Here is a 17740-nt window from a genome sequence, read left to right on the forward strand (position 1 = left end):
CTCAAGCTAGAGTGCCTCAATGCGCTCTTTCACCTCCGCTCTGTTCAGAGTGAAGATAAGTGCGCCGTTTGCTACAGTGGTCGGCATTATTTGGCCCACTCCTCAATGCGTGCACTGCAAGCGCGCGGCTTCGTGGCCTTTTTCTCTCGAGGAAAGACACTTTGTGCTGAAATTGCTGTCACAAACGCAAAATCGTTCACAAATATTGCTAGTTATAAGTTTGTAAGCACGCATCTCAACAGGTAAACAAATATTTGGCACCTGAAAGTGTTGCAGAACGTATCGATCCTGACTGGCACCGTGGCCCCTCGGCTGCTGGCTGCGGCTGAGTGGGGCACAGCTGCCGACATCACTATTCACTTTTATAGCTTGCAGGTGAATATGTTTGTGTGTGTGTGTTTTTGTTTTTAGACACAACAGGTTAGCTTTATTAGGGCAAGTTGGAGGTGCGAAACACTGTGTATTAGAAAAGAATAATGGAAAAGTATGATTTCCTGTACTGTCCAAAGAAAAGCGGTGCAATAATGCACCTACCATTAAGGCACAGAATATATGCTTTTATGTAGGTCTGACGTTATTTCACCTCGAATTCTCCAAGTTCGACAAACAGTATTAAGATGCGCACTATAAATGTACCCGTCTTTCTTTATACGAGCGCGCAACTTACTAGTGAAGGATATGAATTAGCGAAACATAAAAAATCACAGCATATCCTCGGAGTGAATGCTGATGAGGGGGGCGAATCGTCCGTCCATCTATCAGTTCGTCCATCCATGCATGTCCGTCTCTTTGTCCGTTCAAGCGTCCGCACGTCCGTCCATGCATCTGTCTGTGCGTCTTGTCTGTCTATATGCTGTGCTGGCTACACTGGAGGGATGCTGGACTGCCCTAGACCATAAAGAGCTTCGCCCAACATTTTTAGTTACTGTCAGTCAAAAAAACGCGCTCCAGAGGCGGCACCAACTCGTATCCCCTCCGAGGGGCAACGATGGCGTAGCGTTAAAATTGAGCTGCCGCCGCCGGCTTCCGCGGCAGCGTTGATTTTTTTTTTTTTTTTTTTTTAGTTTTCTTGCTCAGACCACAGCGGTGGGAGCTTGAAGCTTCGATTTCGGTCATCGCAAACAGTATTTAACATGTTACACGACAATGAAGTATGTTTGAGTGAATTAGCAGTTTAACATAGTGAACATGCCGACCTGCCGCACACCGGGCTGTTGAAGTGACTATGCCTCTGAGGAAAACGCGATGAACGGCACTTCTTCAAATCCCCAAATTATCCTGCAGTTCTCAAGGCCTGAACAGCTGCTATTCCACGAAAAGCCTTTCAGGTGACAGTCAAGACATACATTTCTGACTTAAAATTTCGAATCCGAGGACCTAACGACTCGCTATGAGCACATCGTAAGGGGAACATGAAAATTTCATGTCGTAAGGGGAACGTGAAAATTCCATGTCACAAGTGGACACCTAATCCCAGTGCTGTTCCTCCAATTTTCCCGAATGTCCCTGCATACTTATCCAGACCAGCAGCATCAAAGCGGAGAAGGACGTCACTGAAACTTAGAGAACCCGCGAATTTCGAGGGCCATGTGTCGGCAAGCGGCGGCGTTGTGTCGAAGGTAAACATGAAGAACGGCGTTGTTGACGAAGCTACTGGCGTCCCCTCCGATCCTGAGTTGTGTCCAGAGGCAGAAAACTGGTTCCCTGCATTAAAAGACCAAACAATGTTCTAATCCTGGAATGCGGAGCTTATCCAGAAAGACGCTTTTTTTGTTGTTGTTTTTCAATTCGCTCTTTGTGCTGCGCTGAAAGCTTCAAAGCGAAGTCCGCAAGAGGGTAGTGCTATGAAACTGAATGGCTGACTACTTGCCTGCTCCTTAAAATATCGATGCCCTTCTGCTGCTTATAGGATGTCAAAGGTTAACATACTGCCTCTGCCGAAATCATCACGCTTTAAATAAATTATCAAGAGAATGCCTTGTGAATTTGGGTTTAAAAAGGTTTCGCTCAGCAGCATCGGTTTTTGTGCTGGAGGAAGAGCGGTCGTTAGATAGTTCACTTGACTGGTAGAACCTTTTGAAAGCTGTGTTTTCATTTTCCGAATGTCGTTCTTCACTTTTTCTAAAAAAACTGTGACCCTAATAACGGTTTTTCTTCGTTTTTTAGTAATTGAGCGAATTTTTTGGTGAACCTTTGTTAGTTTGGTAGATTTTTTTTTTTCCTCTACTGAGCTCGCCGATTCTTTTTTGTGCTCTTGCACGATGGGCACGAGTCTTTCTGTAACAGCCCGAAAGTGCTCCTCCATACATCCCGAATCTTCAGGGCCGATGTTGCGGTAGAAATTGAAGGTAATGAGCTGCTATGACAGCCTACACATATCTTCAGGTGATCAACATAACTGAGAAAGGTTGATACCATCTGCAAGCTCGTGAGTTTCAGCTGGCTTTGCGAACCTTGTTTGCTGTATGCGCACGAGGAAAAAAGCTTCCCTCTACAACTGAAGACAAAGGTGAAGTCTTTTGTTACCACTCCTGCCTGGCTGATTTCAACAATACCTTTGTTTTGAACAACTTTGAAAAAAAAAAAAAAAACTTTTTCCTGGACAAGCTCGACATTCCTGGAATGGAACTTTATTCGGTCTTCTACTGCAGGCAACCAAATTGCTACCTCTGGACATAACTCTGGATGGAAGGGAACACTGGTAGTGTCGTCAACATCGCTGTACTCCATGTTAACGTGAGGCACATTGCCACCACCGATTGCCAACACATGACCCTGAAAATTCGCGGTGTCTTCTAGTTTCAGGGGTTTCCTCTCCCGCTTTAATGCCACTGATTTAGACAAGTGTGCAGGAATATTCGGAAAAATTTGAGGAACAGCACGGGGCTTAAGTGCCAACGTACCGTTTGAGTTTTGACAACGTTTGCACCTACCATCTGCTCGCAGCAAGGCATTAGGTCCTCGGATTCGAAATGTAGGTCTTGACTGTCACCTGGAAGGCTCCTCGTGAAAAAGCAGCTGTCCAGGCCTTGAGAACCGCAAGATTATTTAGAGTTTGAAGAAGTGCCGCTGATCGCAAGTGTTTTCCTGGGAGGCATAGCTACTTCGACAGCCCGGTGCACTACAGGTCAGCATGTTTACTATCTTACTGCTAATTCACTAAAGCGTGCTTGATCGTCATGTCACGTGTGAAATACAAATTGAGAAAGAGCTTTTCCAAATAAAAGTTATTTAAATAGTGGCTGTATGTCATCTACTGCACTGCATTCTATTTGTCTTAAATTATTCTTCCATCACTTTGGAAGCCCTTCTCCTAACTTCTCAGATAATTTCAGCTACATTCCAAGAAATTTGTGTATGAAATGCATCTTCACATAAATATCATACCATTTATGTCAGCTGTGCCAGCTGTGAGGCTTGCAAGCTCATCGTTATAAAGCACAGCAAGATTGAGGCGCTAATTTGCGCAAGACTGCCTTGTGTGACCTGTCTATTTTTCTTTAGCTGTTCATAAAGAAGCACATCCATTTATAAATATATTCTTACATGAAATTTATATGATGTGTAACTGTAATACAAGACGATCGCTCGTTTAGAATAGTCCACAACATGAAGGCGCAGATGAACCCTATTCACTGCAGAGGCACAAGAAGAATTTTTTTCAGGGGGTAAGGGCACCACCTTGATCTTAAGAGGGTGCTGGACAGGCAAGTTTGGTCGAGTGTCACTTTTTGCTCTGAAAACAATAGCGGAAATATTTCTTTTGGGGGGGGGGGGGGGGGGGAGAGAACGGCACAGGGCCAGTGTGCCACTCGCTGCACTTGTTGGCCACCCCACTCCCTCATTGCAGCAAATAAATAATCATATATTTCTTAGGTTCAGGCGCGGCCCTTATTTATCACTAAGCAGTATTCATTCGGCCCTCATCTAGCTGCTTTAGCTGAAATCCGCCTATTTGGAAATGAATTTCTGGCTGTTTAGCATGCCGAGGTAGCTGATGACGCTCCTTCACTAATCCCAAAGCAACAGCAGCGCCGCCGCCGCGGGATTCTGAAGGGTGCCGCTCCTCGCCGCTGCGACCGCGCGCGCTTACCCAACTAACTGACAGTATCTAGAAACATTGGCTTCGCCCCTAAAATGTGAAGACAGCGCCTGCAAATTAGACGGTTAGATTAGATATAGGGGTAATAAACTATAATGGAATATATTGGAGCACGACATTTCCGTCCCATTCCTAGTTGCAGGCATGCTTAGGCAGGTTTTCATTTTAACCTGCTAACTCCGCTATTAGCTAACAGGTGCACATGCACCAATAACATTCAAACCTGTTTTAAGTCAGCTTAGATATAACTATGTATATGCAAATTAGGTTTTGTATAGCTGTAGGCAGGCAATCATGTGGTCTTATTGGCACAATAGATCATTTTCAAGCAATCTCAGAGCCCTACGCGGGTGCGTGAAACACGATGGAGAAGTCTGTACGTTGAGTGAGCTGGCTGTTTTGTCGCCCTCTCCTGGTTGGTGCCGTGGAATCCAATGAAAAAAAAAACATAAAATAAAAAAATGGCACCGCTTTTAGATACAATTAAATCCTAAATACTACAAACGTCAGAACGCACTTGCATCTATCTCTATGCATGAAATGCCAAAGAAATCACTGTATATTAGAGCATATTACTGAGTGTGTATATATATTACTGAGGGAAAGTATACGGCATGTAACAGTTAAGTGGCATGCAAGTTATTGCGGGCCGGTAAATGCAGTTAAAATGTACTATCAGGAGCAATGTGAGCATGAAAACTGAATTTTCCAGTGATAGAGACATCTCGGAGTGAATTTTTGCACGAGTGTTGAAGATTGGGCGAGTTGGTTCGTCGTACTTGAACTGGTATAGCGCATTACGGGGAAGAAGAAACGGCCGAGCAGACCGACACAAGAGGACAGAGCGCTAACTTCCAACTGAGCTTTATTGTCAAATTGCATCAAATAAGTAGACCGGCGCAAGCATACAAAACCACCCTAACGCAACGACAAGATAACACTTGATGCAATTTGACAATAAAGCTCAGTTGGAAGTTAGCGCTCTGTCCTCTTGTGTCGGTCTGCTCGGCCGTTTCTTCTTCCCCGTAATGCGCTATACCAGTTCAAGAATTGTTGCAGTTACTTATAGACGCACTTTCATGGATTAAACAAAACAAAAGGACATGTTCACGACAGCGAAAGAACTAATACCAAGCACACCCGAAACGAACACCGAATTTATGAGAACGGTCCAAGTGCCATGAAACCACTTAAGGTTACAGTTCGCTCAATGTTCGGTTATGTTAAGGTGCAACAAGTGTGCGCACAAATTCAAAATCAAAACCATGCGCATAACTTGTAATGGTCTAATCTGTGACTGTGCTACTAGTAATATACACAACATTTGGGAAATTGTGCCTCAGGTATCCGACGTAGCAAAGGAAAGGTGATAGGAAACAGCAACAAAGCTTGCGATATTAACGCTGCATACATGAAAGGCATTCGTTGGCTGCCACTTATCACTTTTCATTGTCACTGTAAATAAAAGCTTTCTTTTAGGATCACTTGGGAAATAAAACATCTTCCATCCATTTCTAGAATGGTTCATGCCCTGTGTGGCATGCAGCATGCAGTCATCTTGCAGGATTTGTGACAAATCAGATGGCCGACAAGGCAGCAGGCGCCGCGTACATGTTTAAACAAGCACAGCGTGGACCAAACATGGCAGATGCGGATGTCGAGATGGCGTCGACCCTTTCAAAGAATGACCGTACTCTGAACTAGAGCACGCGCATCGAGGCACTTTCAAGCGAATCTCAAGCGAATGCCCTTGCTACTCCCGAGCATGACAAGGTAAGTCGCTGTAGTTGCTGTAGGTGACGCAAATCTCAGCAGCTGTGACAAGCAATCGATAATGCGCAGAAAAGGTAGCGAAATGTTGCACACCGAGATTCTACTTATGCTGGGGAAGCCCTGCATGCTTACCTCAAACACCGACTTCGCCGACACTTTGGTAAATGGAGCAGAGGGAGCTCCACAAATGGCTGCGTGCCCGTACTACACACTTCCGTTGGTTTCACAGCAAAAAAAGCTGTCATTTTTAGTTTATTGTGAGTGAGCACAGTTGAAAAACGTGACCTGAAGAGTTCGGCGCAGCTCAGCCGGACGACATCGGCTTGAAAAGTTCTGCCTTCGAACTCTTTCATGTTACCAAAGGGCACTTCGATGACTCTCAAACTCCAATACACCCCAAACTTATGGCATTGCCTGTACACAACACATTATGCAGGGTGGATGTGCCACCACACCAGGCACAGAGAGCTCTTGACAACCTCATTGCCCTTGGTTATGAAAAAGAGATAAACGATTTTTCTGATACTAGTAAATTACTTTTTCACAATACCAAAATCTCGACACCTACTACACACATGGTAAACGAGAAGACATGTTAAAGGAAATCTGGGTGCCAATACCAGGTTCCTGCAACCAAACAGCATGACATCATTACCTTTGACATCTACTGTACTCCGTTTCTAATTCTAAGCACACAAACAGACCAGGACAAAAAAAAACACGTAATGTACACAAGCACCGACTTTCAACACTTGATGGAAGCCAAGGGCACATAATATACAAGAGAACCGTTGACTATTGCCACTAGAAATAACTCATGAAATGCCATCAAATGAGAATATAACATTTCTTAATATCATACTTTTATTTAGTGATAAACAGGTGTACTGGAAATTACGAGCCTAATGCTAACAAACCAATGTTTACTTATGACTCGACTCATTCAAAACTAGTTAAGAGGGGCATCGTCAAGTCTTTTATAAAGCGTGAAATAAATGATGTTCGGAACTAATAGACGTCAGTTTTCATGAACAAACCCGCTGGCTATCTGATTCCGATTACCCCACTGAGTAACTAGCGAGTGTCGCTGAAGGCATGCTGCAAAAGAGTTGGTCAAAACAGGCTGATGTGTTGCAGGGTGCTAATCACCTGCAGAAGTTTGCTGTCATTCTGTATATTCATAACGTTGTTTAAAATGATAGGGAGAAGGCCAATATACAAGTGGTTTTTTTCTGCTCCTAAGAAACTTGAGAAATTGTGCCAAATGACAAATCCCCTGTTCCCCTCACAATCTAGGTTGCAAGAAGAGAAGCTCATCGAATGTGCATGCATCGAATGTACAGTTTGCCTATTTCATGTAGCAAAACCTACGTAGGACACAGCGAGAGGTGTGTCTAAAACATTCACCTCGAGAAACATTGTCAAAATGTTACGGAGAAATGCGGAGGGTAAGTTCACTGCAGAAAGTGTGATGGTTGTGACGGTCATGGTGTTTCCAGTACTGACCGCAATGTAGACCACTGTGTGGAAAAGAAGTAGTTACCCATGTTTTTAATAAATGCACCATTTAACAAGAAGCAAAAGTAAATTCACAGGGAAATAATAGAGGCGAAAAAGATAGTTTAAGACATAAATGTGTTGCCAGGACATCAATCGCTCTACCTTTCACAGAATCATGTTACCTGCGACGTCATTGATCATGTCTTATTTCATGCCTCCTGCACAGGGGTCATGTAAAGTCACGTGCGCCCTTGGTCCCCCAGCTTCGATGGAGTGTTGAAAGTTAGCACATGTGCATCATGCGCATTTTGTTGTCCTCGCCTGTTAGTGCTCCTAAAATTTATTTTATAACTTCACGCGTCTCGTGGTCAGTTTTCGTTGTCATAATGCTCACACGAACCGAGCAAGAATCTGCGAGACACACCTCACGACAGGCTTCAAGTGAAGTCGAAAGCGAACAAAAACTCCCAAGCATTTCCCCGAGGGTGAACATGGTTAAGTGTGAATACACGGGGTGATGCTATGAGGGGTATTTATTAATTCGCACTATTATATTTATTAATCACACTATGGTGCCTTTATGGTGTAATGGTTCCTGGGAATCGCAATTTGATCACACGGGGGAGTTTACGATAACTCACTGGCGAATGCCGACGGATTTTAACTTTACTCCCCCTCACGACTTGCTCTCGACGGGAGACTGAGAGAGAAGGCGGGCGCGCGAGAGAGAAGGGTGCGTGCGCAGCTGCAGCGAGCGAGGAGAGCGGAGGAGCGAGCGAAAGGGGAGGGGGTATAAGGCGCGTTACTGACACCGATATCAGCGTCGCGTCCGTGGCTTATTCGGTAGAGCGTCGCGCTGCGGCCCGCCAAGTCCTCTTTCTTTTAAAGATAGAGAGAAGACTGCGGATGCCGCCGACGGCGGTGGATGGTTTGGGGTCGCTTATAAAGTGTATTCACTCTTAAACACAAAGTGTTTCAGCAACGTAATATCTTACTCATAATGGCATTTGTTTCTTCATAAGGCACGGAACACCTTCAATTACTACTTACCATAAAAATTAAAGTAAGAATGTTGTACTATTTCTTAATGTGAACGCATTTGCTGTAAGAAGTGCCCTCAAAGCGTTGCAGCTGATATGTGAAACGAAGTATAGGTCATACACAGTTCATAGTCAGTAATAATGAAGTACATTGTTGCCTGAAGGAGCCATAGACTTAGCATACCAAGTTTCAAGAAATTTCATTGAAGCTGTGGTGGTCATCTTACCGACCACTGCCGAAGGTGTACAGCCCAGTTTCACTGCACACGTGTGCATAGGCAGTTGTGTGGGCAAGAAAATTTTCAGAGCTTTGCATAAGAAAAGTAGTGCTCCGCCGATGGTTCTAAGCAGTAAAGAATGCACATACCTCGAAAGAAATCGTCACACTAAAACATTTGGTTCAACTGTACAGGTATGTGAAGTATAATGTTTATGGGGGTATTTTTTGTGCTATCTTGCGTGTTGCACAGCATGTGAATTTATGTTTATTCTGTGAATAAATGCTCAGTATTAGTTTAACGCTCCATCCAGTCTGTGGTCTTCAGCTTGTCCTTTGGCTTTTTCGGGCTAACTACACACCAACTTGCCCAAGTCTCTTTTCTAACAATGTTGCCAAAGTACAAAAAAGACTCTTGGAAAAGTGTCACACTTGAAAGTGACCTTCGTTTTCTCCTCCATTATTGAGAGACACTACACTTCTCAGAGTGCAATCTCATTGTGTCTAAAGCAAGGGAAGTGAGAGTTGCCATACAAGCTGCACATTTGGAATGCTATTGCCCATGAATGCCACTAAAGGGCAAGCTGTTTTGCATTTCTAACAGCTTCCACGCTAGGTACAACTGTTCTTCTCCCGATACCAGTGATGTTCAAATTAGTATAATATACATTGTCTGATGCGAATTTTAAACTGCTAGATTTATTTCACCTTAGTATTAACCAAAACACCCATTTGATTTAAAGAATCATATACATCATTAAAAGGGTCCTGTAACACTTGTTCAGCATGCTCAGAAGACGCTGCTGATTGGTAGCCTAGGCTACTAGAGAGAATTTGCAAGCCAAACATTATGGCACAGCACACAATCTGCAATGTCTCTGCGGAGTACCTTAGTACAGCATTCTCTTCGAAACCCCCTGTGGCAGTGGACGGGCTGTTATGATCGGCCTCCCTCGCTCGGCACTACTTATATGCGGGAGACGATTGTGGCCGTTTGTTCCAGCACCCAGAAGCTTCCATTGAGAGCTTCCCTGATGCTACTACCATCATGTAGTATCCCGCCACCCTCAGTATTTAAATACTGTAAATAAACACTCCCATCATCAGCTCCGGCTACTCTGCTCGACTTCTCCCCGAGACTTGGCTGGCTTCGGTCCTATGGGCTCCAGACACCCGACTACATCACCCTGCAGTGGGTGTAGTGAGGCTGATGATGATGGCAGCAGTGGTGCTACCTGGCAGCATGCAAACTGTTTCCATGTGTAGCAATGGTGAGAAGCGCCTCTGTTTAACCAAACATGCACTCGATCTCATGCTACTCGTTGTCCGGCCGCCTCAGATCAATGGTTCTCAAATAGGGTTCTGCAGAACCCAAAGAGACCCACAGAGAGCCATTTAAATAAAAGTGACGCACTTCACGCTGTGTTGGCTTTATTCGACTCACTGCAAGGGGTCCCTCATCTATTGCACCCTTCCTCAAAAATTGATGGCTGCGAAACACTGCCTTGAATAGTGGCAGCCATGCAGCACATGCCCAGCTGCTCTGGTGCATCTTTTTAAATACGCCATTAATTCCATTCCTTTTTCACTGCCATTATTTTCAAGTCTTTTAAAGAGTCGCAAAGCACTATAGATATGAAACTTTTTCAAAAGAAGGCTCGAACTATGACAGCTACTAGGTGAAGCTGCATGGTACCTTTTATCAACTACATGCTACAATAACTGAAAGAATTTTTTCTGTTACGACAAGTTGGACTTGTTCTAAATTTACATGCATGTTTGCAATGCATTTTATGACACTACCATTAGACTTGGAGCACACTAAGCTAAATATAGGTGGTTACCAACAATTCACACAAGTGGGTGAGACGTCTGTCAGGCAATCCCCGCACTACCCATCTACTGGGATGTAAATAGTTTACATTGTCCTCAGCATCTGTGCTGTGTAAAACTACACTGTCGTCCTTTATCAAAGGGAACAGGCAAGCGCGAACCTGCCGTGGTGGTCTAGTGGCTAAGGCACTCAGCTGCTGGCCTGCAGGTCGCGGGATCGAATCCCGGCTGTAGCGGCTGCATTTTCGATGAAGGCGAAAATGTGTGAGGCCCTTGTGCTTAGATTTAAGTGCACGTTAAAGAAACCCAAGAGTTCAAAATATCTGGAGCCCTCTACTACGGCATCTATCAATCATATGGTAGTTTTGGGATGTTAAACCCCAGCAATTATTACTAACACGAGAGCGCGTAACCTACACTTTGCACCAGCGGCCTACAGCACCATCAACTGCAGTGGGAGTGTTATCTAGCAGCAGGCAACAGCATGGCTTATTTTGTTTGCCAACAGATGACGCCAAATACCAAGGTGCTTTCTTTGGCTGTCAGCTGAGCATGCTGTAGGCAGTCGCTGCAGAGTGCAGGCCACACGCACGCGCGTTACCTTACATACAACAACCATGAAGACGTGTCACGCACTGTGTGTCTCATAAGAAACACAGTGTGCACATTTGTACAGAGTTCCCGAGCTCACTTAGCTTCATTGCTCTGTGTATTGCTGTAAAGGATCACTTTGCTGCAAACATATTCGACGATCGTTTGATGCACGAATACAACAAAAGGAAACAAATCGGCATGCATTTCGGGCACAATGTTTGATAACTTCAATGCAAGAAGTCAATTGACACACAACAACGCGTTCTCTCTTTCATGCTGCGAACTGGGCTACGCAAATGTGCGAAAGAGGAGTACCACTGTGAGGTGCAGGTCCTTCTCCTCGTAGAGCAAATCTCGGTGGCCCTGCTGGGGTGCTGGCGAGGGCGACGGCTGCACCTGCTGCACGAAAGCCCCGTACAGTTGACGGATGCGGGAGTCCCCAGCGAACACAATGTGGTTCTTGCCCCCCCAGTAGGCGATGTAGCGCAGGCACATGCGAGACTCCCTGAAACACACACACGCGCGGCTGCAGACATTCTCTGCACTATCACTTGAACACTCGAGAGTCTTACGCATTGGTGTAGGTGTGCAGCATACAGCCGTACGGTTGCCACACATGATAGCCTTGAAATCGCCCATCACTCAGCAGCCACTTGCACGTGTCGATTCCTGAAATGAAAACGGAGCTGAACTCAAGCGCACGTGAGCGCGCCAGCACGACCACGCACCGTACGTTAAGTGAATGACGCCGTGGTAGACAACGAAACCGACGACCACAAAGCAGGCAACTAGTTTGCAATTTTTCGCATTAATGCGGTGAATGAATTCAGAACTGGCGGTGATGTGCCGGCCCTCCTCGACCATATCGAGCACAAAACACTGCAAATTTTCAGGCTGCCAGAGCAGCGCAACACGAAAGCATGGCTGCACCACAAAGCACCCAGAAAACATCCATCGGCCGCCAAACTTGTCAGCAACGCCCGCCCACTTGATAGGTAGAGGTGTGCGCCGAGGCGGTTTCGACCACCGGCGGCGTGGGGCTAGTTTTGAGTCGTCGGTGGCGGCGTCGTCGGCGCACGCCGGGTAAAACCATCGGCAGCGGCGCATGGCCACTTTCCGTCGGCGGTGGCGGCGTGGAAACCGAAACGATAAGCTCAAAAACGTTCTTTACTGCGTCTTTTCTTTTTGCTTGATTAGTTCAAATTCGGAGCTTTTAGCACTAACTGCAGAAAATGACATATAAGATTACTAAAACATTATTGGCAAAGGTTTTGTAAATGCTTTGTGTTTAAGAATGCATACTGAAAATGTGAAAAACAAAATGGCGCAAGGGGGGGGGGGGGGTACTTATCTCAAGTCATGTACCGTACATTAGTCATTTCGGGCAAGTTTTGACCTAACGTTTAGCTCTCGTCAAATAGCGATTACCGCGGATGGGATCAAACAGGCATCAGAACACTGTGCCCCCGCAGTACGTATGTTGTATATATGTTTCTTGCTTCCACAAATCTGCATAATTCTTTTTTTTTTATACCATGTTTGCATATGTTTCACAAGATTTATGGTGGTAACCTGCTGGCATATCATTTGAAAGAACGACGAACGCAGCCTTGAAGGACGCGCGCACACAACAGGATTGAACACGCGAGACATGACGCTAAATATAGCGCGAGAACAGAACGACGACAAAAAGACAACAAGGAGACGGTGACGCAGCGATCGGCCCAGAGCACGGTGTAAGAATAGTTTGCCCAGAGTTACTGTAAATGCTACCTTTAGGTATACCTAAAGGTATCATATACAGTAACTCTAGATCGGCCCAGCCGTCAGCGCTACGGTGTCGATTCCGTGAAGCGTCGAGGCGGCCAACGAGCCATTTCTACCGTTCATGGCATGAATTTGTTGCGGGATGGATGGATAAATGGATTAATGTGGCTGTACGGTAGGTGTTCTGTGGCTGTACTTTAGATCAGGCGGCGGCTATTGCCACCTAGCCGTAATACTTAACAAGCTACCAACTAGATTTATCTTTTTTTTTCTTTAAATAGTGAAGTATAGGACTGGTACTTTGCAGTAGTTTAATTTTCACTCGTGCCTTGACTTTAGCCACCAATCAGATAACCTCCTTCTAGTTAATTCTACCCGCTTAAAGTATATTTTGCCCTCCCTGTCTCTGAACTCCAGTGCTTTGAAAAACTACGCGCCATCATCCTGAACTATAGGGTGAAGCCCTTTACAGAACATTATTAGGTGTTCGGCAGTTTCCTCCTCCTCTCCACCCGCACTGCATACCGTGTGTACCCCTTCGAATTTGGCCCGATATGTCTTGATTTGCAATACTCCCATCCTGGCCTCAAACAGTAGAGAACTACCCCGAGTATTATCATAGATCTTTTCCTTGGCGATTTCCCGCTTAAAAGTTCGATAGATCTATAGTGCAGACTTTTAATTCATGCCAATTCCCATATGCCAGTCTCCGTTTCTTTGACCTTCTTCTTAACTGATAGTTCTTTTTGGTTTGGCCCTCTGCTGTTTTGTAAGTATTTACCCGTCAATTTTCTGGTTCGCTTCCTCCATTTTGTATCGACATTCTTCATGTGCAAGTAGCTGGAAACCCTCCTAGCCCAACGCTCCTCCCCCATTTCTCTCAATCACTTCTCAAATTTTATCTTCCTGCTAGCTTCTCTGCCCTCAAATGATGTCCATCCCATATCACCTTGTACTCCCTGATTTGGTGTACTCCCGTGAGCTCCTAAAGCAAGCTTACCTATTCCCCGTTGCTTTATTTCTAATCTTGCTTGAACTTCTGATCTCACGCACAAGACCGCATTGCCGAACGTCAGACCAGGAAGCATGACCCCTTTCCATATTCCTTTCACAACATCATACCTATTGTAATTACACAGTGCGATGGCATTTGCGATGGCAAATGCGATGGCATTTTATCTTTAGGCGAGCTTGTTGCTGTCTATGTTTACGGGGTTAGCGCGCGAGGTTTGTTGATGTTTCTGGCGGACGGTGCGGTGCGTACATGATCTGCCGACGAGATGTGTAGCCCTGCATGCCGTTCCGTCACTTCAGTTGCACAGTGGGCTGTTGGGGGTCGAATGCCGCGTACATTATGCATTCCCACCACTGACAAACATACGTCCTCAACATGAACGAAAGCAGCCTTGCTACTAAAAACAATATTTCTTCTCCGTGAAGATGTATTTTTTGTCACTGTATTCTTGTAACCAGCACGTGCCACCACTAATTCCGCAGCGTGTTCACCTGTAAACACACATCCCGGAGTCCAGAACGGAAGCTTGCATCGTTCGGATCCGTTACTTATTTCAAGTGCATACCCACATGCAAAGAGTTCGCCTACGCGATTGCGAGGCCCTTCAAATAAAGCAAGGAAGCAACTAGCAATTGGTGGTCGTAAAAGCCGGAACAGACGGAGAGCGACAGCGTGACAGGAGTACACGATTATTCACACCTCGCCATCATACTTCACGGACAACACACTTTCCTGGGATAAACAACTTAACACGTGTTCCTAAATAGTAATCATTACAGAGCAAGCGAGGCGAAAACTTCCCCAGATCTAAATCACCCGAATAGATTCTATGAGAAAACAAACGCTCGTCTTGTGTTACAGAGGTAAAAAAAAGGAGTACTGCTCTGCACAATATTTTTACTTGTCACCGCTAAAATAAAGGTTAGAATGGAAACGTAATTTCATTTTTTAAACTGCTTCAAAGGCACAGATCACTAATTAGTCAGTTTGGCTGGATATGTAAATTCTTAAACATGTCTTGGGGAAACCACGGAGGCTTATGAAGAAGAGATACGTCTGTTTTCGCTTGTGGACACCAAGTCAATCTAGTCAATCTGCTGCCATCTAGTGGTAGTCGCTTTTGTACGGGACGGTTATAACCGTCCCATAGTAGAGTATCTAGTACTCTAAATTGTTACCCACTTTATCTAAACACACATAGAGCTGCCGTACCTGCAGGTTGCCCAAGGGACATCTCTATGCTCTCCCATAGTAGAGTACCTCGTACTCTAAATCGTTAACAACTTTTTCTAAACACACCAAGCCTTCCTCGGGACGGCTCTTGTATAGTTTAGTACCTGGTGCTCCCAATCGCTGCACACTCTTACTAAACACACAAATAAGAGGTCAAGACCTGTGTATGGACACTCGCCCTCCTCGACGGAGGCCCACGTCGTGCAGGTCTGCACTCGCAGTGTACTTGCCTTTCGAGGACCTGCTGGACACCCTTACTAAACACTCCAATTAGAGGTCAAGACCTGTGGATGGGCGCTCGCCCGCCTCGACGGGAGCCCACGTTGTCGTGCAGCGGCCGTATAACGTACTTCTATTCCCTATTCTGCTTTCCATGTGATGTCACGCTTCGAATCGCTTTGCATAGGCTTTCTAAAGACACCAGCATAGGTAGATTTCCCCTTCCGCCAGGTTCCCCCCGGTGGCAATGTTTGCCTATGCAGATGACCTCTCTATTGTCGTACCGGACGAGGAAACTGTTTGCACCGTCTTGGACGGTATGGAGGGGTACTGCTCGGCGAGCGGTGCCAGAATAAATAAGTCGAAGAGCGCAGTCATGTATCTGAACTGCGCTCCCTCCAGTCCGCGTCCTGTACATGGCCTCCCCATACAGAAGCACCTACGTATATTAGGTTTCCATTTCGAGCCAGATGGCCTGACTACCGAAAACTGATGGTTAGCAAGGCAAAAGCTGACAGACAGGATTAAGGAACTCGGTGCCTTGTCTTGTCCGCTTACAGCTAGGGCCACGATAATTCGATCACTGTTGTTTAGTTTCCTTACGTACATAGGTTCGGTTATGCAAGTTAAAGCCCACACCAAAGTTATCTTGGAAAAGAAAGTTTTCGATTTCTTTTGGGGTCGCGCCTCCCATTTTGTGTCGCGCCCCGTGTTGAAGTTGCGTAGGGACGAAGGAGGACTAGGTATTCCGGACCTTAGCGTTGTGACCACGGCATTACATGTTAAATGGACACGGGTAGCTCTTGATTCAGGTATGCTCCTTACTAGAAGCTTCGCGTCGTATTTACTGAGCACCAGGCTGAGGTTGTTCTCGCCTAGGGCGTTTTCGAATTCCGTGCCTCAGGCGGGAACGCCTTCTGCCTTCTATGCAGGGGCCGCTTCTACTTTGGCCCGTCTCCAAGAGGTCGACCCCGAGATAGATTTAGTTTCGATCGAACTCCGCGAGTTAGTCGATAGACTCGCTCCGGAGTTACCTGAACGCTGTAGAGAACATGACCTGTCCCAACACAGTCCTAACTGGCGGTTAATTACTGCCAGTTTCCTGGACGCCAAGCGCGCTACATTCATGTATCGCTTGGCCAGAGGGTGCCTACCTCTAAAGTTCAGGCCCTTCACGAGAATTCCTCAACGAGGAGCGTGCCCGTTTTGTGGCACTATGGAGGACCTGGTTCATATGTTCTCACAGTGCGCACTACCAGCTGCCCTCCATCGAAGGATAGCTAGCTTGTTTGGCCACCCAGGTGTTCCTTTCAACACCGTTCGTTTTCTTCATCCCCTGTCGGGACAAGCGGCTAAGCAATACGTGCTTCTGCTTGTTGAGTGCTCCTACCAAGTGTGGGTGACACGGTGCTGTGCCGTCTTTGACGGCAAGCGACCCGGGCTTCACGAAGTGCTTGCAAAAGTACGGAAAGAGGTCTGGTTCGTTCTCCACCGAGAGTGGCAGCGCCTAGGTGCCAAGAAGTTTTATGAGATGTGGCACCGTCCGGCAGTGATTTTCAGTGAGACAGGAGGGCAGATAACCATCAACTTTTAATGATGGCTTTCTCTAAGGCTCCACGACTAGGCCTAGTGAGCCAGTCGCCCCCGAGTTTGGTCCGTATGGTCTTTCACCCGAGCTTTGCATGTGCTAAGGTGATCCTGTCGCCTTGTCGGGCTTTCCCCGCAAGGTCTGTGTTGGCCCCTTCTGCAGGCTCGGTGACTCTACTCGTCGAGGCGGAAGGTGGCTCCCTTCCTCGAGAAGAACTAAGCCGGCTTTCGGTCGTGCCGGTTTCCGTGGGTACGTTTGGTTTGCGTGCAGCGGCACTGGCCTCTGCACCAAATAGTAGTCCCGTAGACCCCACAGGACGGATTGTGTCGCACTGCGCCCTTGTGGTGAGGGGACGGGCCGTGACCGCATAGCGCCTCGCGCCGAGCGATAGCCCATCCGTCCTGAGGGGGTGTCGTCGCAGGCGCTCAGCCGCGCGACAGTGTGAGGGCACGGGCACTTTGGTTGTGGTGACTGAAGTTACCGCGACCGAGGGCAGTCCCGCTGCCACCCTTTTGGGTACGTCCGCTTTGCGTGCGGTGTCGAGAGCCACCGTGCGGAAGTGTAGCCCCTGTGTCAAGTCTCGCTGGGCCCTAGCAGTCAGAAGACGGGCCATGACCGCAGCGCACCCCACGCGCTGCGATAGCCCACCTTGCCAGGGTACGTTTACTTTGTGCGTTGCGACCGAAGTTGCTTCGCCGAAGGGTAGTCCCTTTGTCGGGCCTCCCTGGCTTTACGCCGGGAGGCAGGCCGCGTCTGTTTGGCGCCGAACGGTGGCCCCCTTGCCAGGGCATGGCCGTCTGCCCGAAAGAAAACATCCTCCCCCCCACACGACCCTGGGGGGGGGGGAGGCAGTGCCGGG

General features: G+C 46.7%; 1 protein-coding gene across 1 annotated transcript in view; it reads right to left on the reverse strand.

Moving 5' to 3' along the window:
- Positions 1-12356, reverse strand: part of LOC119175626 (N-acetylneuraminate (7)9-O-acetyltransferase) — a 152430-nt gene extending 140074 nt beyond the window's left edge. Inside the window, exons 1-3 of the mRNA XM_037426531.2 lie at positions 11788-12356; positions 11632-11728; positions 11375-11564 (exon numbers count right to left, since the gene is read on the reverse strand). Of these exons, the coding sequence (XP_037282428.2) occupies positions 11375-11564; positions 11632-11728; positions 11788-12166 (666 nt within the window). The 5' untranslated portion in view covers positions 12167-12356. The remainder of the gene's footprint in view (positions 1-11374; positions 11565-11631; positions 11729-11787) is intronic.
- Positions 12357-17740: the final 5384 nt, after the last annotated feature.

The sequence above is a fragment of the Rhipicephalus microplus genome, chromosome X, assembly GCF_043290135.1.
Source record: "Rhipicephalus microplus isolate Deutch F79 chromosome X, USDA_Rmic, whole genome shotgun sequence".
Taxonomy (NCBI): domain Eukaryota; kingdom Metazoa; phylum Arthropoda; class Arachnida; order Ixodida; family Ixodidae; genus Rhipicephalus; species Rhipicephalus microplus.